The following is a 26,027-nucleotide window of genomic DNA, read 5'->3' as shown; positions in this document are numbered from 1 at the left end:
CAGAAATGAAGCTCACTTTTTCAGAAATGAGAAATTGTTTGTGGAAGTTAGAAGGAAATTCAAATTTTGTTTCAGGAAAAGATCGAAATGTTTTGGAAATCACAGTGAAAAAATGTCCTAAACTTTGTTGGGAATACAAAATATTTGGCAAATAATGTATCCCAGTTCTTTTGATAAAAAATATTTTAGTCGTGTATCATTTCTAATATGTTTTCAATTATTTGAGTTTGGTAGATTTTTTTCCCCTTCCTTCTTTTATTAAAAACAGGACATTTGAAATTGAAATGGTAAAAGTTGATGCTTCTAGTTAAGACTATTTAGTCTTTAAAATAGTTAAAGAAGGGTGTTAAATGTTGTGTGACTTGGACATGGATTTTTTCCCCCTGTCAATTAAATTCCAAACGTTTTGCTATAGTATTCACAAATCACCCTTTTGGCCTCTTTGTTCACTACTTCACTGGCTTGTTAAACTTGTTCCATCATTCTGAGGGTTTGTGATTTCTTCCTCAGGCCAGTGGACTAAATGGGCTTTGGTCAAAGGGGTCCAGTGCAGGATTTTCCTCCCTCATTGGGGCACCTTTAGAGGCCCCAGTGGGGCATGTAACAATATGCTTGGTATAAAATATTTTAGGACTTTCTGGTATGAGTCAATCCATTTCAGCCAGCTTTATATTTGTATTTTAAAGAATGCAGTTATTGGAAAAAGCAAAAATAAAGCTCTACAGAATGACCATCCATTGTGCTAAATCAGTCTGATCGAGCAAGTACCGTTTTATTAAAGATAGTTGTTCCCTTAGTCATTAGCAAATGTTGTTTCAGTATCATTTATCACCATAATTAAATATACACAGGATTTTGTAAAATAAAACTCTTTTTGTGCATGCATTTCTGTATTTTAAATCATTTTCTCTTAATGGATAACCCTTCTGTACTTTGAAATTGAGCCCAATAGTAGACAAGGGGAAAAAAAACATAAAACGATAAATTAAAAGTACTTATTAGTAGTAAAAATAAAAAGTACTTTACCCAGATTGATTTAGTGCCAGTTACAAACTATTATCACATAGTGAGCAATGATTTCCACTTAAAGAACGCAACAAAAGATGACATTGTTTCCTCAAAGCACCTTTGTATAAAGTCCACATTCCTGTTGAGAAAAATACTCCAGCCATTAAAGCACAGGATGTTACTGTATTGTAGTTAATGCTGTTGTTGTCAATCCTGCCATTCCCATGCCATGCTTTTGTTATCTCTACAGTTCAGTGTGAAAAGGTCTATCCCTTTTTTTTCAGCAGTATAATGCTTACAAAAGACATGTGGGCACATCCAGTTTTTGCTGAGGGAAATTGTGGTTTTATGTATAAAAGCTGACTATTGTATTCTCATGAATAGTGAAAGGAAATGCTTTGCTTATCCTGCCGTTTTTCAGTTTATTGGATCATTGGTTTCTTTTCCCAAAGGTCAATATTTATAGTACAATACAATCCACAACAGTATTCTTCACTTATCATATTTTTTGGACCGTAAGCAACATCAAATGATATGGCGCACTACCAATAGACGTGTTAATTTTCATAAATAAGATGCGCCCAAATTTGTGCATCAAAGTACTGTATTTGTCATATAATATAGACTGATTGGACACTTCAAATTGTCTGTGAATGGTTGTTTGTCCATACAAGCCTTGTGATTGGCTGGCAATCAGTTCAGGGTGTGCTTTGTTAATTTGTGTTTAAATCACTTCACTGGAGCAGCATAATACAGTTATTCTCCAACAAAAATGCATTGTAAAGCACCCTATTAATTTCATGATTTATATTTTTTCTTACTTAAATTGGATTTTAATTATGTCTCATTAGCCGAAAAATCCATTAAGAACATTCATCATTCTTCCTAATCTCAAAAAAACAAATATAGTTATTTATAGAGTTCATATAATTATTATAGTTTACGATTATCTTTCCATAACATTCCTTTAGACCTGCATCCAATTATGTGGCGGTCAAATTTGGAGCTCTCCTTGCGCACACATTTAGAATTTGCACAGCTCGCGTTGAACCCTTCGTTGGCCCCTCTCTCCTACTTCTGACAAAGCTCTCTGAAAAATTGGTCTGGCTGTCGTCATTACACACCCTCTATTTTAAGCCTTAAAACAGAGGCGCACTCCCCCTTGAGTGGACTATACGCTCTGTGTGGGCTATAGTGTAGGCCTTTACTCACTCAAAACAGCTCCCAACAGCTGTTGCAAAGGTAATATCTGAAATAATCTCTAAAACTATCCGCCTTGCCTACTTCTCAGTTTTAGTAACACCCAATCCATGAAGATGATGCTCATTAAAGTGGGTGTTCACTGCCAGTCATTGCTGTCATAATATTTTTTAACTTAAGACCATGTCAGTTTTCCATTTGGCTTTAAACATCACCATAATACCCAATTGCAGAGTAGCTCCATCTGTCCCACTGCTATACTTTTTCCCAATAAAAATAATTATAATATTTGGCTTGTCTCCAACCGCTTCTAGTTTGCTATTTTTTTTTTTTTTTACACAAGTTTATTTTCCCGGGGTGTGGCAGCATTCCACAGTGGGCAGACAACAGGAAAACAACAAAAAACCCACATTTCCTTCCTGTCTCTAGGTTGCGTGACCAGTCTCGACATATAGTATATTTCTCCAGAGCAGTCATAACACGGATGACATTTCCTTTCCAAGTTATCCATTGGTCACGCCAAAATCTTGGAGACCATGTGTAACACGTAGAGTATGTTTTAACTGTGCTGTGTCTGGGTAGTTGGTCAGTCAGTTCAAAGAAAACTGTGTTTCCAAAACCTTAAAGTGAATCTTATCTACCAACATTAACATGTACTTTAGTCCAAGGCCTTTAATTGTTATGTTGACTAGGATTGTCATTTTATTTGTCTCACAAGAAACTGGTGTATTGTTTCATAATTGTTCTTATCCATTAGGTATGTTTGATCTGATACTCTGTATCGATTTTGCTATCATTTTTTTTGGAGTTTAGTCATGAGATCAGATCCAATCCAGTAGTCACTTATGTTTTTAGTTCTATTGTGGTTTTGTCCATTGATCGGGGCTACATCGCTTTAGAAACTAATGACTGTACCAGATCTTCATGTAATTTTGTAAATATAGTAGTTCTTGGTTTTAATACAAACAGTGATTATTGTTACTGGCCTTAAAAAAGGCATCTGTTTGGCATTGGTATCGGCCAAACATATTTTGAAAAAAATTGGATTGAATCGGAAGTCAAAAAGTAGGTATTGGGAAATCCCTTGTTTCCATGTATTTGTAAAGACTTCTCTTGTAGCTGCAGCTTGCTGACGGATTTTTTTCTTCTTGAGACCTATAAATACGCATCTACAATCATCCAATCTACAAAAAAATGAATCCACGGATAGCTTTTTTTGTCTTGTTTAGTCCTGTTTTTTTTAGGATGTTATCGCCGACCTATTTTGTATCCAAATCATGTTTACCATCTTGCCACTTCTTCTAAACTCAGCTTTTCCTGTTGCACCGGAAACTCCATCAGCTGATGAAGTTTGGCGGTGTTTTGTCATAGGCAGAAATGCATGTGTTTCCTTGATTAAAGCCCGGACAGGGGTTTTTGCGGCCAGATGTTGGGCTTGCAGCTGCTTGGCTGTCCGTGCAAGAGGGGGAACTGCACAGCAAGGCAACCTTACCACAAAGTGGGGCTTATCCCGTCATTGAGAGGAGATTATCCATATTTTGTCTGCATCCTCATCGTCCACCCAACCACCTGCAGAGTAACACAGACCCCCAGCCTGTATAGTGCATGCCATAGAAAAAAAAAAACATGACTTTATTTATGCACGCTTTAACATACCCACACCTGTGAGACCTCTTCAAATCCAGAACATATTTCTCTCTCAGGAGCTTCACGTTCATTCAAACAAAAAAACAATACATACAAAAGGATCCACTCTCATTCTCATTTCGCCCATTCTGTCTTTTTACATCAGCCCACACCGCTTTCAGCTTGGATTTGGCTCTACTATCCATTCATAGTAGTCTCTCCAGAGCGCTGGCAAGATTATTTCAAGTAGAGTACTCTTGATATTCTTAAATCATCAAACAAATACTTGGGATTAAAACCGCGGTGTAGAAAAACAGCTTTAAACATACTATTTATTTGCATAGATCCATTGCAAACTCTGCAAAATGGAACCTAAAAAAGGAGAAAATTATATTTCAGATATCCCTTTTTACATATTCATGGTCAGCTCAGAGCTTTTGAATGAAGCCATAGAGATCCTTTATTGCTGCATCCGTGACACACATGCGTACGATTGCAGTCGCACGCAGATTATTAGTAGCAGATTAAGTATATGGTACTTTTTCTAGATTGATCTTTAACCAAACGATAGTGGAGTTTCCCATTTTCTGTATTCTGCTACTGAATTATTCTCATTACAACCGTTGAAATGCCAGTGTGGGTTGGAGTGAGATAAAGTGCATACTGTGTGTGTACTCTGGTTGACCCACACATTTCAGATTGTGGTTGAGTGTAATACAAATTTAAAGCAACTCTTTGGGAAGACTGCTGTATGCCTCTATTATTATCTAACTTTTCTATCTACAGAAAAACGCCGACTTTGGGTTTTTCGTTTTGTAGTACCGGATGAATATCTTGAAGTAGTTAAGCTGTGAAGTTCAAACCAAATCAACATAACATTTCAACAAGTTTTAAGATTTATTCACCTTCTACAGAGCCTAGCTAGGTCCTTGCAAATGTTCTTATTTTTCTCCAATTCAACTATTTTTCTCTGTATTCAGTCAGGTAAGGAATAATTGGATTTTGCCATGTTTATTATCTCTTAAGTGTAAGACCCATAGGCAGCAGCTCATCTGTCTTATATTGGGGTGGATGTCAAGGGGTATGTCGCTTGTATTGAGTAAACCAGAGAATTTTAAAAAAAATGCATCTAAACCTCAACAAAACCTCAGATGAACTTTGCTATGGGCTAACCGTACATTCCCAATGTTTCTGCACACTTTATTGTTACCACCCAACACGCATACCTACACTTTGCTGACAAAATCATGCTGACACGGATCCGGAGGCTGTGGGGAGGAGCGCTAGTACTACTACTACTACTACAAACAACCCTCCCTTTGGGAAGCTAAGCATGTGCAATGGCAACAGAACCAGAAAACGTGGATTGCAGTAAGCTACCGCAAATATGCTTCCACGTTTTGAATTCTTCTTCTCCGTCTTTCCTTCATTTCCGCACTCACTGTTCAAATGCTTATGAATTGCCATTACCCTTGAAAATAAACCTTGTATTTCCTGGCTTTGAAATCCCATTGAAGTGGGATGTTTTGTTGTCCTACTATGCTTGTTTGTATTTGTATTTATTTTTGCATTGATTCTATTAGGTTCAGCATTGGTCTGTTTGTTTTTAAACCAAAAAGGACTGCAGTGAGAAATAATGAAGGGTTGGTGAGGAGAAAGAAAGCGAGGGAGCAAAGAGTTTTGGCTCAAGACCAGTCACGAGAGGAAAGATTACCTTCATTGGCTTCATCTTGGATTTTCTACTTCTCTCTCTTCTACTTTATTTGCCTTCCTCTACTTGCACATTTCATTTCTTTAACAGTCCCTCAAAAGTATTTTTTTTAGCCATGAATGTTCCAGTACCATAATCCACAAAAAGTCAGCTGTAAGGAGTCTAATATAGTCTAGAACTGACTTTAAAATTGGACTCAATACCACTTCATTTCATGGCATGTCTTCCCTCTATATCTTTTTAGGGCTTTTGCCATGCATTGTCAACTTTCTACTTCTTCTTCCTCCAGTTTTTTTTCTTGAGCTTGAGCTTCATCTCATAACCGTCTCATGTTTTGACTGGATTTTTGAATCGCACATTTCCAATTCATTTTTTATTTATTTATAAGTCTCTTTTTAAAGCACACTCTCACATGCTCCTTGTCTCTGATACTGTTATTTTAACTTAATCATGTGTTGTTGTTTTTTTTTGTCAAGAGGGCAGGTGGTTAAACATAATGTGCCACTTGGAAGTTGGGTGATCCAACTTCGTCAAGGGATCTTTTCCGGATAGTTAATTGTGTAAGAACCATGTAATGATTGCTGGCATGTCTGAGGAGTGAAATCCTGTTAGTCACTGCACAGGGGTTAGGCTAAAGACTGAACAGTTGTCTGCTTGTGCGTGCATTAGTGTATCTGTAAAAGAAGGAAGGTGACTCTTATCTCCTGGCTTGGCACAACCAGGTGGTGTAACCCATTCTTAACCTGACTTCCAAACTGGACTGGGAACACATGGTGGATATGGGATGAAGGATTTCTCAATGAAGCAAAGTCTTTTGTGCAAACAGGTTCATGGAATCACAATATTGAAAACATATGGTAGACATAGTCACGTTATTGGTTTTTAGGCAATTTCCTCTATGCCCAGTTGACTTTAGTGACTTTTTAATGGGGTGACGGTGTAGTGTGATAATGATTATTTAATTGGTGGCCTCACATCTGTCAGAATGCCCCAGAACAGTTGTGGCTAAAGTAGTTGCTTACCACTATGACCATCTATTATATCATACTCACTATTGTAGCTAGCTGTCCACTGAATTAAATAACAGCTTTTAAAGAAGTATTCCGTAGTACTCCATATATTATTTAAGGTTTGCTTGTTTTGGTACATGATATACTGTACAGTAAACATAAATAAATTACATGTGACAGACAAACCTTTGCAGGGATGAGTAATTCTTGACTTGATGTTTTGTTTTTATGACTTACTGAAGGAGTTCCATACCTGCCTTTTCTTGTCAACATTTCAGTTATTTCCTGACAAGCCGTTGAATACACTAGTATAGATTGACAGCAAATAGTAGGCTACTACTAATTGACAGTGTTGTGTTCAGCTTATCCCCCGGCTTCTTGTTCTACCTCCCCTTTAGCCTTTTAGATGCACAGCAATCCGTTATAGTTTGGATTAGTCACTTTTAAGATGCCATATGTCTCCTCCTCGTGAGCTGTTGTAATGGCATGAACTCGACATGAGCTCACTTAAATGTGCTGCATATTAAGTCATTCAAAGCATATATTCAATGTCTAAAATGTCATTTGGATATCTATTACAAAATGATCCATGTGTGTAAAGTAGTTTCTACTTTTCTACGTATAGTAGTTTCTAATAAACTATTATTTTAACGGTACAATTCAAAAAATCTAACAAAGTCTTACAAACATAAGCAGAGTGCAATAATTTTGGCTATTTTTACTAACATTTCAATGTTAATACATTTAAAATTATTGAAATTTTTGAAACTATACCACTCAAAATTATTGAAATTTTTGAAACTTTATCAGTTTTTGTCCTCCTATATTTTTTTTACTGTAACAAACCAATAGTATATAATCAGGATTTGCTCTTTTTGTATCTAAAACCATTTTTTGTTTGATTTTGGATCATAATTTATGTTACAATGATTAAATTCACCCTAAAAAATTGGCACCAGAATTTTCCCTCCCCTTAAATTTACTTTGCTCAACACATCCTGCCCTTGAGCACCAAAGTATCCCTTCAGACAGGCAAGCTAGGCTATTACTAGACAGCTTTTAATCATTTATTTATAAGTTGGACTGCTAAATTGAACTCCTAAATTCCCCTTACTACAAGCAGAGATGAGTAGAAGCGAGCAGGGAACGCAAACCACAGGCACAGCGGGAAGCTTGGATCACGATCCTGTTTGTCAGCGAAAAAAAAAAAACTCTAAGGATCTCATTCCTATGCGCCCCATGTTTTGCCAAAGGCTCTGGTTCAAACAACTTCAGGATTGTATCTTTTATATTACATGCTCTGACTTAACTGCCTCTTCTTAAGGTACACCCAGTCAACTTTTTTTTTTACAAAGGACCCTAAAGTACTGTGAATTTGTAAAAGCTTTATTACACGTGAGCTAACAAGAAGTCTCGAAAACCTTTTAAATGATTTGAAAATGACATTTAGAATAAACTGGAAGATAATATTATGAATAATGTGTTGATATCTTTATTGCTTAGTACAATGTGGTTATTATAGATGTTTTTTTTTTGGTTGTTATTCTCTTGATTACTGTGTTATTTAGGAAAATGAACAAGTACTTAAGTAGTAGGAACACAGTGTAACCACTTGTCATTTTTTCTCTCTGCTTGCCTACTCAAAATAGATTATTTTGTTGTCTTCTTTTGTGGTTTTTGTAATAGAAACTGCAACAAATGCATCAAACTTGCCACACACAGCTTTCCCAGTCATTACTAGTTCTTTTTTGTGGGGTTTTTGGAAGTGTATTGACCTTATTGTGCTCAATTCAGAGGTATAATTACCTATTATGGGTTTGATCAGAGCAGGTAAATAGAAAAGTTTTTTGTACTTTTTGTTGCTTAAGTAAAGCAAACAAAGAGTAAATTAGTTAAGGTTTACCATTAGTGACATTTGGGACATTTTGCATTTTAAGCACTTCTTTATTTATGGGTAAAATACTAAAAAAAACATTTAGGTTCAGTAGAACTGGTGTAGTATTGAGAAGTATTGAGTATTTTCCTTCAGAGAGAATGCTTATGTTACAATCTGTAGTGTGATAGCCTCGTTTTTATATGTTTTTTTAGTCAAAGCCGATTGGATTATTGATTTCTTCCTCTTTCCTATTTGAAGAAGTATTAAACACAGTCAAAACTACTGTGTATCGTATTTTCACAACTATAAGGCGCACCGCATTATAAAGCGCACCCCCAATGAATAACATTTTTCCATATTTAAGGCGCACTGTATTATAAGGCGCACTGTATTATAAGGCACACTGTATTATAAGGCGCACTGTCTATTTTGGAGAAAATTGTGCCTTATAGTCGTGAAAATATGGTATATATATTCTAATCTAAATTGTTAAACCACTTTAATTATGGGTGATTTATTGCATTCAAGATTGTTCAGCTTCTAATCCTGCACAACTTCCTTATCTAGGTTATGAATGGGCATAATGCCAGCTCTGCATTATATTTTTTTTCTCAGCTCCCATTGTCTTTTCCCTCTATTGGTTGCAATTATTATTATTTTTTATTCCCTGTTATTGCCAGAAAGGATTTTCTTCTTTGTTTCGCCAAGAGAACTGTAATTTGTCACTTATGCGCAGAGGTGGCATATGCCAGTGTGCTGTATGTCTCAGCAGTGACTTTTATTTCAGTTTACATCAGCTGAAAAAGCAGCGGGAAGTTAATAAATTCCCATTCACATGAGCCAGTTGCTTTCCAATTGTTTTATATTCATTCACCCACATAGTTGCCACTTCCTTAAAACCCATATATTATATGTTAAACAATAAATCCTGTTGGAAAGAATCAAAAGTAGATTTAGATTCTATCTGGCAATAACACAGACACATTATAAATCCTGGATTGTATTTTATACTGCAAAATAACCCAGTATCGAAATTTACAGGCTTTGCCACACTGCAATATTTTTAAAAGGAATAAAATGATTTATAACCTTTTTCAAAACCATAACCAGAAATATATTGAGAGATAAAAATGGGTTCATTCCATATTTACTGTTTACTCTGTTGCAGATCTCTTTGTGACACATTTTATGTTCACTCATTTTTATTTCACTTTATGCAATATTACATTAGATTACATCATGACTCAGAAAGTGTTAATGGCAGTATAAGTGAGTTTGGTTGGCAAAATTTTGAGTTATGCTTAATAGAGCCGAAAATAAGATTTTGTGCATATTACAGTGTCTTTCTTCTTCTTCTGTTAGCTGACGATCATTTTCTGTTAGTGGACTCGAGAGAATACATATGCTTGAAGTTCTTTTGAGAGTACATTTACAACGCTGTTCTGGTGGAAGCGGATCAGGAACTTTGTAGATGTGGGTCATAAAGGGATCACACACTACGATGCACAGCAGGACCCACCATGGCTGACAGCAGGAGGGCGGACATCTTGGCGTTCAGTTCAAATGGGCCTAGCTAGCATCTTATTTATCCGATTTGCTAATTTTATCACATCCATTTTTGTGTGTTTATTTAAAGATGGAAAAATATACAGATACATGTTTTTCTTGGTGATTCTTGTCTGAGCCAAATTTCAAACATTGAGAAAAATAATGATTTATAGATGCACTGTTTGTATTTTATTACTTTTAGGGTAAAAATGCAAATATACGTAAGATTTGGAAAATGAATAGTTTGCCTGATTTGTTTCCTTGTGCAGGAGCAGAGCCCCAGCAACGCCACATCCCTTTCCAACATGCAGGAGTCACCAGAAGTGGTGGAGGAGACGGTTACCATAGAGGAGGACCCTGGGACACCTACTTCTCATGTTTCTGTTGTTACTTCTGATGATGGGACCACACGGCGCACCGAAACCAAGGTAAGATCCCAACAATATTCTTCCGCTAGAAATTTGTCAGTCTATAGGACACATTGTTGTATAAGTCTCACTATATATTAGTTGCACTGGAGTATAAGTTGCTTTTTTAGGAGGGTAAGTTTTGTTAATTGATCAGAAACTAAGATCAATTGTTATACATTGAAAAGTAAAAAAAAAGGAAACAAAATGCAAAATAAGATAATGCAGCTTTAAGAGTTTTTGGGACAACTATAGGATTAAAAAAAACAACAACCTAAAAGGCCGTTGGGGGTCTGTGAGCAAAAAATAGTGTAACTTATAGTCCTTAGAATACGTTATACTGTATACAAATGAGCAACCTAGCACTTAAGGGCGTTTAAATACTGTGCAATGTCCATATTTAAGTCCAGTGTTTTGCAGTAATTTGTTCTCAGAGGTTGAAAATTGTCTGTTTGTCGACTGTCTAGATGTCACAGATTCATGTTTCTCCAGTGGTTCAAGTGACAGGCTTTCTTCTTTGTCTTGTCTTTGTGTCAAATTTCCAATTTCCCTTTTTATACCAATCTTGATTCTATATTTTGTAGATTCACACAGATGCTAGAGTTGGCTAAGAGAAGGGAGGCAAATACTGCGTGGTGATCCCACTCAGTAGAGAGTGTAATTATGAAGCCTAGTCTAATCTCTCATTAGGGCGGCCCAATGCCCTCCAGTGTGTTTACTGTGACGGGACCAGCCACACACACACACACACACACACACACACACACACACACACACACATGATTTGATGTAGTCACAAGTTAACTTTTGTAAGGCACTTGTGTGCAGTAAAACACTACTTGCAGACTATTCCTATGGGAAAAGGGAACAGGAAAGGCATAAAAGTTGCAAAAATCCCTGGGAGCAGAATATTAGGGTTTTATTCACTTGGAGCAGAAAATCTGACAAGAAGCAAAACATTTTTCTGGTTGTAAATAGGTTCAGACATAATCTACAGAAATACGTCACTTTTCATCTCAAAGTTTCTATTGTTCAAATTTAGTTTTTCCCGTTGGTAAACTTAGTGTTTTACAGTAACTCATTTTTATTTATATTAGACTACACATTCAATAACACTTTTCCACATTTGTTGACAATATAAATGTTGTCACATGAAACACAGTCTCTATAGATTAAAATAAAACACTAAGTGTAACACCTCTGCATAGGTTATATTTTTTTTCCATTTACAAGCTTGCCCTACAGCAATCATACTACATTCTTCAATTGCCCTGGAATGTATACTTTATACATTCAAATAAGCATTTTCTGTATATTTCTAATGAATGGCACATGTTCAATAACACACACTTCGAATTGAATGTAAGTCAAGCTCAGTTAAGCCAATAAGAGTTGCATTTCTGCTTCTCTCCTCTGTAAATTGCACATTTTACTGCCAGTAAAAATTGCGACATGTAGGAGAATTACATTATTTTCTACTGTAGTTGTATGTATTAGGTAACAACAACAAAACAAACACACTTCCTAGTCAATAGGTCCTGCAACTAAATCCAACACTCAAACATCCTTTTAAATCTAGGTGACCAAGGTGGTAAAAATGGTTACCCTTCGCACCTTTCATCCAGTAAGAATGACAGAAAGCTTGGTAGTGGAGTCCAGGCCTGCCACCAGGACCCCAACACCAGTCCCACCTGACATCGAGCCAGTAAAGAATGCTAAAACTTGTGTGATTTGTGTTGTGTATTTTGATACCCCTTGCCGTTACTTTGAATATTTGGCGATAAAACTAACTGGAGGAAATTAATGCATGGGCTTCACAATAACAGGCTTTTCCAAAAGCTGAATTATTACTTCGTTTTATACACATTGTGCCAGTTTAACCCCTCCCCCTTTGCAAAAAAAAGTGGGTAGTGAAATATTTTACAACCTTGTAAAGTGTACTGTTTGACATCTGCAGCTTTTCCCTCGCTTTAATTTGTTTCTAAACCAGAATAGCTTATTTACTTTTGAATATTTTAAAGAAATTCCTACAGGTAAAGCGACTCAAAAACCCAATCAGGTGCAAAACGAATGCATTAAAGTGATACAATTGGAGAGCACGTTATTTTAATCATCAGAATTAATGTAGCGGATAATTAAGAGCCGGGAATGCAATGCAAGAGAATAGATTATCGATCACAACAATATTCACTGGGCAGCAAACCGATTTTTTTATCCTCCATAACACAGGAAATTAGGAGGTGGTGCTTTTTCTTGAGTAAGAATCAGAAAATGATTAATTTTAGAGCTACCATATGAGGTGTTGTTGATAAATAGCTACATGATGCTTGTCATGGTACTACAGCGGTGAATAACACAGTTTGACTCCATTTAAAGATGTCTGTCTATTGCTTATTAAGCAGAATTGTTTTTTTAAGTATGTACACTTCTATACAGTAGCCTGTTTTACTGCATGGTGTTCCAGAAGTGTCTAAAAATATCTTTACTAAGAAACAGTGCATGTTTTTTTATCGTCTCTAATGTTTGGGACTAACTACCATGTCGCTAGATGTAAGATAAGTCTCCAAATGTCTGACAGATTTGTCCAAATTCCTCTTCAGGTGACTAAAATGGTGAAGACCGTAACGACACGAACTGTCCGTCAGGTTCCTCTTGGCCCCGATGGCTTACCGATAGCAGAGGGTTCTTCGCCATTGGGAAGCTACACCGACTCCATTGACCGGCGCTACATGAAGAACGGGAGTGATCGCTTCATAACGCCTCAAGCCTCGTCAACTTTGACACGTTCCTACAACAACTCTTTCAACGATTCTTACGCCGAGACACCAGAGAGTCAGTACATCCGACACTACGGTCTCCATGACGGCTACCCCGATTTGACGGACAACTACGGAAGTCTGTCACGAGGCATCAACTTCCGTCCGCCTCGTTACCCCTACATGCCCAATAGCTACCGGCCGGAGAACAGCTATACGCTGCCTATTCGTAAAGACGACTATGGTCATGTTGCTCAACCCCAGGTGCCTATGGGGAGCAGCACTGTGGATCTGAATCGGTCGCAGCCTGAGCGCTTTCAGGCCGAACCATATGGCCTGGAAGATGATCGCCGTAGCTTCGGCCCTGAGGACGAGGAACCGTATGAGCTGGATCCTGACTATTCCACCGCTAACCGACGCACACTAAAAGGGGTCAACAGGGGTCGCACCCATCGGGAACCACTTCGCAATGGGCCCAGAGTCAGGTAAGGACAAATGGATTATGCGGATGTTCTTCGCTGATTTTTGTGTGGTGATCAAAACGGTGCTCGGACGTTTGGTCGCTAGTTCGCCGGTCAAATGGTGACAGAGAGTTTACTGTTGAAGCCAGCTCTCAAAATTATATTCATGAGAGAGAGTTTAATATCGAAGAGAGAGAGAGTATAATATCTTAAAGAGAGTTTAATATTGTAAGAGATATAGTTTAATATCTAAGTACTGTTTAATATCTAAGTACATTTGACCGGCGACCAAAAGGGACCAAAAGACTGGCGACCAAGCGTCCGTTCACGATCAAAACACACCTTTCCTATTTCTGCATCCTCACCCTACTACTTTGACAACAACATTTCCCGAATACGGGATGTATAAAGTTATCCAATCCCATACATTAATGCACTAATTCCTGGGCTCTACTGGGCTAACTATTATAATTAATCAATCAGTTATATGGTAAATGATAAATTATTCCCAAAAAGCTGCCATTTAAGGACGGGAGTGTGAACTTTCTGTAAACTCTGCACTGTAAACAAAAATATTTGGCGTCATAATTATTGCAGGAGGAAGTGAGGGAAACATACTGGATTCATTTTTGCAGATTTTACAACTTCCAGTTGAATGGAGTGTTGTTTGACTGTGGTTTGTGGGTTTTACGCATGCCTAAGCATATCATTTATGTTGGACCCGGAAGAAGGCATGATGACTCACTAAATTAGTTTGTTTTGTACACTAAGTTTGAGAAATTGTGTCAGAGTTCTGATGAGGATTGTATGCATTTTTGAGTATTGCTTTCCTCACTACTAAGTATGTTAATGGAGGAAGAAGTATTGACTTTATCCAAAATGGGTTCTGTAAACTTTGGAAGGATGCAGATGGCCCAAATTTCTTGATTAAAAGGAAATATAAAGATTTGGGAACAATTATGGGAACTGACATCTGGCTGGGGATGGTACCATTCTTTGAGATTGAATTTTTTTCTCTTTTGAATCCTACTAGTCAAATTATACAACAAAATGGCAAGTCAACAAACTAAAGGAAAAACTGACACCTTAGGAGAGCTTTTTTGCTTTTGGGAAAGGTGTAAATGATGAGATGGAGGAAAAAAACCTGCAGTGAAACACAATAGACGCAGGCTCATATTAAATCTGAGTTCACACTAACAGACTATTCTCGTGTGACAAGTCTGCTCGCTGTAATAAGTGACGATGGCATGCAAATGAGGCAATGGAAATTTGAAAAATGCCCATCAAATACTGAATACCTGCTTTCCATTGCCAAAATCCTGTCTCTGAGAGGTGCAATTTTTTAGAAAATTACTGCTGCCAAAAACAAAATTATGGACTTGGCTTGATATAAGTAAAACACATAAACTAAACTTTACCGGGTCATTTTACGGAAGAGAGGGAGAAAAAAGCATGCTAATTAAAGTCCCACTAATTACTACTACTATTTTCAGCGTAATGCTGAGGTGTATTTTTAATCTTTTTTTTTGTTTGGTTTTTATCTAATTTTGTTAACATATTGCTTTGCAGAAATCTATTTTGGGGTTTAAAAAAAATGAAGTACTTGGTCTTACACATATGTTTGGAGTTAGTGAAAGAACCTGTCTAAACCAGACAGAAAACTCGACCTCAACTTCACAAATACCTTCGGGATAAAAACTAAAAAAGAGATTTTAACCAACCAACTGTGTAACATCAGTAAACATTTTTTTTCTTCGGTATGAGTCGACTAAAATCTCCACAGGCACATTCTGAAATCTACCAAAAAGTCTAATCAGAGAGCCTTCAAGAATCCAAGATGGCACCACACCATATGTTTTACCGATTCATATCTTTTGATAGTTTTCCTATCTTATCAACAACTTTCAAAACATCAAAAATGCACAATTACTAGTACTGTACTTACTACAAATACACTGGCACTTACACAATCATAACAAAGTCCCAAAACCCATACAATTTGTTTTTTTTTTTGCATTATAAAATGTCTCTTTTCTGGTCTTTACTTTTTGGTGCATAGTTGACATAAAATATAAATAATACAATAGTAACAAATAGTGAGAGATCACATAGGAACTGATTGTCTTAAACGAGCATCATGTCGTCTTCTTTAGTTGTCGTTTAAGCATTTTTTTATTTAATTTTTTTAAGCAAAGTAAAACCAAGTTGGTTACAACAATTTTCCTTCCAGTCAACAGAATACTTTTGACAAAGATATGAATATTTCAGCAGCTACAAGAGAAAGCCGAGTCAACTCTATTCCATTTATCTCCGCTTAGATTATTCCGATAACCCGCTTGACAGTTAGCTTTCTTCCCCTGACCCTCAGTTATCCAGATAAGAGTCCATCCCACCGCTATTTCCTTTCCCCATCCGTTATATGTGAGTCACTACGTCTCCACCGCCACCATACTCTGGATATACGTCCTTATGCCAGTGTGATTAATAGATGCTTTTGAACTAGGTCAGACGATTGGGAATGTCTATGAGGCAATTTCTAATGGCTCATTTCTCCTTGGGCAGCATGCACCTGCCCACCTGCATTTTGGGGGTCACACACACACACATACATGAGAACGTTTCCTAATTGAGAGTTAGATTTTGTCGTTTTAATCAAGTAATGTCTTGAAGGGAACGGCCCGTGGAAGCGATCTGTCACTAGACAGATCCTCTCCATTTGCTTCTTTCTTACCTCCTCACCACACACACACACATACACACACACACATTTATACACACACATGCACACCCTGCCCACCTCCTCTTCCTACATCCTGCCAAGATTTCCTCAGAGAGCTGTATACTGTTTGATACTTTGCTTCCTGTTTATCATTTTTGAGCTTCCCCTGAAGAATGTCTTGAATAATAGAATACCATTTTTTGGTGTATTTGAAATAATGAAAATGGCCAACGAAGACTATGGAAAAAAAATTGAAAACTCTTGTACATGAGGAGGTTGGGGGGGTGTATCTTTTTAATATGAAGTGGTTTATCTACTGCAAGGGTGTCAGAATCGGGTTAGTTCGCAGGCCGCTTTAACGTGAACTTGATTCCACGTGGGCCGGACCATTTTAGATATAATATTTTTATTTTTATAAATGGATTATAAGAACTGGAATAAAAGCCCTGATTTTTTAGGTTTTTTTTATAGATCTAAAACAATGCTTATTAGCTTTTTTATACATATTTTTAGATCGTACAAATTGATTTATGAACTAAAAACTGAAAAAATGTTTAAAAAATTACAATTATTGATTGAAAAGGGGGAAATCGGGAAATTTAATATACATATATACTCATTTTAACTTCATTTTAATTTGATCCTAAAACAGAAAGTCTGCACTCACGATTTACTTTCCCGGGCCATACAAAATGATGTGGCGGGCCAGATTTGGCCCCCATGCCACCACTTTGACACATGTGATCTACTGTAATCGTATTAAAGTCCAGAATTTAAAGCCATTGGACATGCTACCAAATACACCCCAACATTTTGCACACAATACTGCCAGTTTAAAAGCATTTTCCGTCATTCCCATCAGTAATTTCACGGTGTCTTTTTTTCACTAAAAGTCTGGTCACGTCGACCAAGATCTTGGCAACCTGAGAACGAGACAAATGTGTCCATCTAATTTGTGCTGAAAATATGAAGGATACGTAGTCCATAACTGTGAAAAACTAAGTGTAAAAAAGACTTAAGTGAGTAACATTTCATTGGCAAGGATACTAAGATTGTTTTGTTATGGCTGCCATCATCCTTCAATAACACAGAAATAAAAACCTGGAAAATGACCTCACTGAGTGGGAGTGTTTGGAGTAGGAGTGCGTTTCCTAAGGACATGCTTAGTGGCAACACATTCAATGTGTGAAAAGCTTTTTCCATCTAGCTAAATCCAAGTCGATTTTTTGTTTGTTGGCCTTAAAAAGATGCTTGGCGAACATTTGAAATAAATAATTATTGGTCCCTCCTTTTTTATGGTTAGTGCACTCTTTAAAATAAATAACAAAGCATACCAAAATAAATAACAGAGCTTAGATTTTATCCTTTTTATTTTGTCAATCGTTTAGAACAGGGGTGTCAAACGTACGGGCCCCGGGCCGGATCCGGGCCGTATGGTGGTTTGGTACGGCCCGGGGAAGAAAGTTGCATTGTATAAAAAAATATATGAATTTTCTTTAACATTTGTAGTTCTTGTATTATCCGCTAGGGGCGCAATGTTTAGTACGTGCAGACAACATGAATGGACATTTATTTATGTTCTTATGTTATTCTCTTGTTCATAATATATTGTTCATAATGTAAAAGGAAAATTCTTTTAATAAACATTTTGATAATTTACTCATTCTTTGCACTAATTATGAATATTAGTGACTAATACAAAGGAAAAAAAAGTGGGCTTATTGTTAGTTCGATGTCATTTTGCAATGAGTTTACTGGTTCGGAATGCTTGATCTCAAATTAAGCTGTATTCGGCCCGCAGACCAAAGGGAGTTTGACACCCCTGGTTTATAACATATCTTATATTAAAAAGGAACAATCAAACAGGATAATATGTGCTAATATTGCATCTGACACCCAAAGTTGCTATGCACTTTCTTACTCTCATTCAAATGCATTTGGACTGCTACAATTTCTCCTTCATTATCTGGTCATTCATTTTCTTTCCGCCATTCTGGCTCAACTGGGGATATAATATCTTATTTCAACGCTCAAGCAATTTGCATTGTATCCATTCCCCCAGCACTATAATCGGACTAACCATAAAAGATGGTGTGTTACTGCAGGGCTTCTGGGAGGGAAATTGTATCTGAGGAATTCAGTGAATTTCCAGCAAGATGAAGCTCATGGAGCTCTTACCTTCTTTTTTTTTCGTGCATGCTGGGAAAGAACTATGAGGAGACATATTTAACATGAAACCCACTAGAGGTTCTGTTTTACACACTGCCATAGAGAGAAGCAAACATTTTGATCATCTACTTTTTACAGACAATTTTGTTTAATTTATGAGAGATCTTTTGTGCCAAGTACGATGCATATCGGGCATTGCTTTTGGAATAGTAAAGTTAAAGCTGGTGTGTGTGTGTGTGTGTGTGTTTGTTAATGAACACCTTGATCTCACCACATTGATTGGACATCAAATTTTCTGGCTCTCGGCCCCGATTAGTTCTGGAGAAGTCATTAACACGCCACTTTGCTCTGTGAATATTTACTGTAACATTTTGTGACTCGGATCATTAATTTAAGAAATTGATTAAACAATTTATATAGATATCCAGGCAAAAAGCGGGCCAACCAATCGTAGACAACCATTCATACTCACACTCATACCTAGGAACAATTTAGATAATAACTTTATTTTATCCCGTATTCGGGAAATTTCCTTGGTTGCAGGAGCAAGACAGACACATGAGACATTGTAGAACTAGTTAAAAACCCGAAGCAAAGCCACGCAACATGCAAACTCCAAACCGAAAGATCCAAACCTGGATTTGAACCCAGGACTTCAGAGCTGTGAGACCGTAGCGCTAACCACTCATCTGCTTTGCCGCCTCTCAATTATTTATAAGACTAGAAAATACTTACAAAGTACAAAATACTTGCTTGGAAAACTGCGATTTTGAAAAATGGTCCATTATTTTATTACTGTATGCAGTCAGTGTGGCTGTGTAAATAATAGAAGTAATGTGGAAGATTGGTGAAGGAACCCTTCAATGAACCTTCATCGACAACTCCCTTATTCCTCCCCCAGTGGACTTCCTTCACTGTCCTAGTTCCTGAGCCTTAAGGATGCTAATCCTACTGTAACAAAGCTGGCACGAGCGGCAAAATCCTGATGGATATATTGATTAAAAACAATCTTAATCATTCCTTTTATTTAGTTTTTCCATTATGGCTTGAAAAAAGAGGCTTCACACAATTTTTGCAGGGCAGTACACATGTCTTAAGTCCCCTTAGACAAGGAAATAGAATCCCTTCATTACATTTAATTTGCAAGAGGTCATAGAAAAATTAAATACATATTAGAATCCATACCATATGTCGTTATGTAATAAGAGAGTAGACACTCATCAACCTTGGCCAATTGATGGACAATCCTTTAATTTCACTTAATTAATTCTCTTCAGGTTACAAATTGATTTTTTTCTTTTTATACTTTCTCGTAACATTGGCAATGCTTTTATGTGAAGATCAGGGATTGATTAACGGAAGGTTTTCACAGTATTGCACTATTTTTCCTAATGGGTTTTTCCATTTAATTTTTTCTGGAACAAGTGGTTAGCAAATCCTATTTTTTAATGAGCATAATCTAACCTTATATATTGTTTGTTTTTCCCCTCTACACACACAACACCTACCTAACACATGGTTTCACCTTTATTTCACCCTCTCATTAATCATTAGCCTCAATTTCTGTCTCTCTCTCTCTCTCTCTCTGTAGTTAATTCTACTCTCAGACAAATGATAGTCACCTTGTATTTAACTGTTCCATCCCTCTGATCCGACCAACCCTTTCTTTCTGTATTTTCCAGAGGTTACCCAGATGAGCCCAATGACACAGAGGTAATTGATGAACGCCACCCTTACGTCCATGGCATGTACTCGGCACCCCTGGCGCAACCTGAACGGGGAAGTATGGCCAGCCTGGACCGTATGGGCGGTCGACGTTCCCCCTCCATCGACAGTATCCGTAAAGATCCACGATGGCGTGATCCAGATCTACCAGAGGTCATTGCTATGTTGGGCCATCCCATTGACCCTGTAAAATCCAATGCGGCTGCATACTTGCAGCACCTGTGTTACGAAAATGATAAAATCAAAAAGGACGTTCGCCAGTTGAAAGGAATTCCTGTACTGGTCGCACTTCTGGACCATCCTAAATCTGAGGTCCATCGTAAGGCTTGTGGAGCCTTGCGCAATATTTCCTATGGCAAGGACAATGATAATAAGGTGGCCATTAAAAATTGTGATGGGATTCCTGGCCTTGTACGACTCCTGAGGAAGACCAATGATATGGAGGTTCGAGAGCTCATCACTGGTAGGATACTTTATTGTTATTTTAAAATTGAAAGTAATATTTACTACAAGGTGTTAACTGGTATTAGATCAAATTCAAACAATACCCCAACCCTTGTATTAAGTGCAGTATGTTTACATTAATAAGTATTTACTGTATTTTTCGGACTATAAGTCGCACATTTGGGAGGGTTTTTTTTATATTTTATCAGAAACTAAGAAGAAAAATACATTAAAGTAACAACAGTAAAATGGACAACACAAGGCTAAATAGCCATTTGTTAACATGGCATTATTTTTAGACAACTATAACATTAAAAAAATAACATAATAAGCTGCTGGTGGTCAGAGAGAAAAAATAACATATGTCGTATTTGAGTATTGGTGACTGGCTTCAACCAAATTAGGAAAAAAAATGTGATTTATAGTCCAGAAAATATGGTAATTGTCATATTACCATTGTTTTTTGTTGTTGTTGTTTTGTATTGTGAATGTGTTTTAGTGTATTTGTACAGTTTCAAGTCTACATGCGGGTAAAATGAATTCAGTCACTCTTATTTCCAACTTCTCATTATCTACACTCCATTGTTATGGGTACTGGCTCCTGGAAACAGTTGCTTTTTCAAGTGTACTAAGACCGTGCACTTTGACAGAGATGTCATTGTGAGCGATGACTATGGCACAGCAGAAATGATTGCCTTTACAGCACTGCATTACATTTACTAAAAATAACCCTGCACTACAACACATAGCTAAAGAAATGGGGAACTTCTATTGTTGTTGTTGTTGTTTACATTTTCCTACACTCGTTTGCTCTCATCCCCTTTCCAATCCTTGCTTTCGCTTACTTTTGATTCCTTGAGCTGTATTTGTTTTGTTTTGTTTTTTTACCAAACACCCACTTGTATACTCAGTCCCTTATTTCAGGTTTCAGTGTGCCAGTTCCAATGAAAAAGTCTAGTCACAATACAGCCTCAGCTTGTGGCACCAGCCCTTGTGGCGAGCAATTGCCAGGTCGTTCTACAATTACATATAATTGTAGGGTTTTAAATATAGAAACCCTTTTTTTATAGTGTTCATTTCATAAGTATTGGCTGTTGGAGTGGTCTGTGACTGTAAAACCCCAGAGTTATCCTTAGGGAAAGTGATGATGTGGATTTCTGTGTGTTTTTCCACATTGGTTGAACCAATGAATCTTTTTTTTTATTGACTTAGGTCAAATTTTGCAAAATTCATCATCCATGTGGTGACTGGCGTTGAATTGATGAGCGATACCTTAGTTTTTTATTGCTAAAAATGAGAGTAAAGGCATTTGTCATCAAAGTAATATATTGATAACGGATACTCAAAGTACCTACTTACCAAACTATAAGGCGCTCTTAAAATCCAGTGACAGTGTACTTTTTTTAATCCAGTGGATCTGGGAAGCCAACTCTTGACTTTTGCCATGCGCAAAATACATGCCAAGTCCGTCTTGGTTTTTACAGTGTGGATTTGCACTATGTTCCCATATTGACTGACTAATCACAGTACATGTAGCAAGACTTTGTGATACGTCAAGAATATGGGCGACAGGGAATCTGTTTTACACCCCTAAGAGTTTTGGAGGGTGTTGTGCATTCTTGCTTTTTAACCCGTCCGTACATCTGACTAAGAAGAGCTCGATGGAACTTTTTACATGACTGCCATGATGGTTTTAGAACTCCCCATTGGTGTTGTTACTTGGTAAATCTACATTAATTATCTTTATTTTAATCTATCCAATCCAACATCTAGAAGCTGTTTGCCTTGGGTGACCCTGATGGGTTATAATAATCCTTACATTACAATAAGAGTCAATATTACAGTGCAACTATGAAAACAAACTAACATCATAGCAGACTTCATCTTTTGTCTTCAATTTTTCAACCCTGAATTCGATTTTCTGCCAATATAAACATGCTTTTTTCCCTTTTTAAATTTTTCGTCTCCTTATATGGTCCCTTTTTATTGCATGTTTAATTTTTAATCCTTTTCTTTATTGCCTTTTTTATTGCCTTATCTGTGTCTGTTTCTCGTCCGGCTTTACATACATAGGAACTCTTTGGAATCTCTCATCTTATGAACCCTTGAAGATGGTCATCATCAACCACGGCCTCCAAACAATGACCAATGAGGTCATCATCCCTCACTCCGGCTGGGAGCACGAACCCAATGAGGACTCCAAGCCACGTGATGCAGAATGGACCACAGTCTTCAAGAACACCTCTGGGTGCTTGAGGTAGGTTCAACAATTTAGCCGGGCTATATTTGGTTCAACATGGTGCAAATTGAGGTCATTTTATGTGTAATTATTAAAAAAATATACATAAAAAGCATTTTTTAATATAGAAAGGGTTATTTTGCATGTCTTTTGCCTTTTTTTAGTATTTTTTTTTGCCTCAGAAGTGTCTTAGAAATAAATTGAAGTGTGTTTCATCCCTCTTGATTGCATTCTACATCAATATAGATTAAAACTGTGAAGTAAGTCGTGTTTAAAATACCTTAAAATGAGTTATCACTGTGCCCTATTGACATTACAAGTTGCCTCTGGCGGAAATTATCACTATATATATGGGTTGCCATTGGAGAGCGTGTCAGAAGAGAGCAGGAACTACAACAACTTCAACACCTGCCTCGCGTGCAACTACCAGCTGCCATGCAGCTGCAAAGTCTCCAGACCCCCCCTCTCCTACAAGGAAGGGGGTCAAGCTTCTACCTTCTGTGTTTTTTTGTGTCTCTAACTGAGGACCAACATACTCCGGCTTATTTGGTCCGTATACTATTAATCAGAGCCGGAATCCATCCTAATCCTGGACCAATCCCTGGACCATTAACCTACGTCTGTCCTGTTTGTCAAAAAAGAGTTTATAATCATACTAAGTCGGTAAGATGCAGCAACTGCCTCGGCTGGTGCCATCTGCGTCAGAAGAACAACTGCAGCAACCTCAAGTCAGAAAAGGAATACTCAGTCAATTTTACTTGTCTGATCTGTATTAGTCACAAGAACAACCAAAGTCTTCCAAGCCAATCAAGCCAATCAAGCCAATCAAGCCAATCAAGCCAATCAAGCCAATCAAGCCAATCAAGCCAATCAAGTCAACCAAGTCAACCAAGTCAACCACCCCAGTCCACACCCTCAGACCAAGACCAAAGAAAATTTAACTTGAAAATTCTACAATTCAACTGCAATGGAATAAAAAACAAGATTTCAGAAATCATCCATTGGATGGATGAACAAAAGGTGAAAATTGCTGCCCTCCAGGAAACAAAACTAATGCCAAACCAAAAGGACCCAAATACGGCCGATTTTACCCTTATAAGAGAAGACAGGGCAAAAGACAAAGGTGGAGGCCTGGCATTCCTTGTCCACAAGGCCATCCATTTCCAGCAAATACATGACCTGCCAAAGGACAATCACCTGGAAAGCCAGGGCATCAAGGTCGACAACATCAACATCATCAATCTGTACATCCCTCCCACTAGCAGCTGCGGCACAGGCTACTCTGCATCTATCCTTCCTTTCCTCCAGATGAAAGATACCCTAATCCTAGGAGACCTGAACGCTCACGACACACTCTGGCATTCACAACTAAGTAATGACAGAGGCAGAGACATTGCTGACGAAATAGGAAATGCAGATTTTGGAACTATTAACGAAGACAACCCAACAAGACTACCAACAAACGGACAACCATCATCACCAGACATATCCTTAGCAAGCCTATCCCTGATGTCCTACACCTCCTGGAAGGTCAAAACCAACCTTGGTTCCGACCACCTTCCCATCATAATCAAGATAGAAACTGACATCAGACCAACAACCAGCGAAAATAGGATTTTCATCAACTTTCGTAAAGCTAACTGGCAAGACTTTCAGACTGAAACAGAAAACAAATTCTCCAGACTTCCAGCCCCAACAGATGTCTACAGGGGTGAACAACATTTTAGGAAAATTATAAATAAGATAGCCAACAAAACCATTCCAGCAGGAAGAATAAAAACGATACTACCCGAGGTACCAACAGAAGCAATAGACAAGATAAAAACAAGAGACGAATTAAGACAAACTGACCCGGACTCCCAACGTATAACAGAACTAAATAGAGAGATAGAATCAATTATAAACAAACATAGGAGAGAGAAATGGAAAGAAACAATTGAAGACAAAAAATCGGACACAACCAAACTATTCCGACTGATAAAACATTTAAATGGCGGCAAACAAGCAAGCAACAACGAAGCAATAAAATTTAAAGGTAAATACATAACAACTCCAAAGAAAATAGCGGACAAATTCAACAAGCAATATTCATCAGTAATACCCCACAAGACAACAAGAACAGCAAGACGAGTTACAAAAGACCTGAAGAAAAACAACAACAACATAGAACCAATTACTATAAGCCAGACAAAGGAAGCAATAAAGAAAGCCAAGGCTTCGAAAGCCTTAGGCCCAGACAAAATATCTACTCTTCACCTTAAACATTTAGGCGACAAAGGACTACAATATTTAACCGACATTTTTAACCTGTCCCTGAAAACAAGTTCGATTCCTGCAATCTGGAAGTCCTCAATCATTATTCCTCTTCTTAAACCTGGTAAACCTGCAAATGAATCCTCATCATACCGTCCCGTCTCTCTTCTATGTCCCAGCATAAAGATCCTAGAACGAGTTATTCTACCAACCCTCACAGAACATCTACCAGTCCCTGACATCCAGCATGGCTTCAGGTCAAACCACTCCACTGTCACAGCTCTGCACGAGTTCACAGAATCAGTGGCAGGCGGCTTTAATGAGAATAAACCGGCAAACCGTACCCTGCTAGTCCAAATCGACCTTAGCAAGGCATTTGATATGGTCTCTCATGAAAAGCTACTCAAAGACCTGAATTTGACCACCCTACCGAGCTGTATAAAGAGATGGCTCAACTGCTACCTGTCAGGAAGACAATCAAGAGTACATTTCAGGAATGCTACATCCAGCTCGCGCAATGTCAGGACAGGGGTGCCGCAAGGAGCGGTTACCTCACCAATACTATTCAACTTCTACCTATCTAACCTTCCTGCAATACCTGAAGATGTCTTTCTAATACAATATGCGGACGATATTTCAATCTTCGTTAAAGGTACGAACGTCGAATCTCTCTCTGCCAAAGCCAACAACTTCTTGGAGAAGCTGGCAGATTTTTTAGAAGAACGACAGCTGGTTGTGTCCCCGGAGAAATCCACAGTGACCTGGTTTACCCCAGCCACTGCTGAAGCTAACCTCCATCCCAAGATCACCATCAAAGGGGTACCAGTAAAACTGGAAAAAACGCCAAAACTACTTGGTGTCACATTTGACACTAT

General features: G+C 37.7%; 1 protein-coding gene across 10 annotated transcripts in view; it reads left to right on the top strand.

Annotated features, from left to right (window-relative positions):
- The window catches only part of LOC144215339 (splicing regulator ARVCF-like), a 109,204-nt gene that overhangs the window by 59,145 nt on the left and 24,032 nt on the right, over positions 1-26,027 (top strand). For all 10 annotated transcript variants that reach the window (XM_077744197.1, XM_077744196.1, XM_077744194.1 and 7 more), the window contains 4 exons: positions 10,249-10,407; positions 12,987-13,627; positions 20,174-20,679; positions 22,734-22,917. In XM_077744197.1, the coding sequence (XP_077600323.1) occupies positions 10,249-10,407; positions 12,987-13,627; positions 20,174-20,679; positions 22,734-22,917 (1,490 nt within the window). The remainder of the gene's footprint in view (positions 1-10,248; positions 10,408-12,986; positions 13,628-20,173; positions 20,680-22,733; positions 22,918-26,027) is intronic.

The sequence above is a fragment of the Stigmatopora nigra genome, chromosome 22 (genome assembly GCF_051989575.1).
Source record: "Stigmatopora nigra isolate UIUO_SnigA chromosome 22, RoL_Snig_1.1, whole genome shotgun sequence".
In the NCBI taxonomy this organism is placed as follows: Eukaryota; Metazoa; Chordata; class Actinopteri; order Syngnathiformes; family Syngnathidae; genus Stigmatopora; species Stigmatopora nigra.
This window is presented reverse-complemented; position numbering and strand designations above follow the sequence as displayed.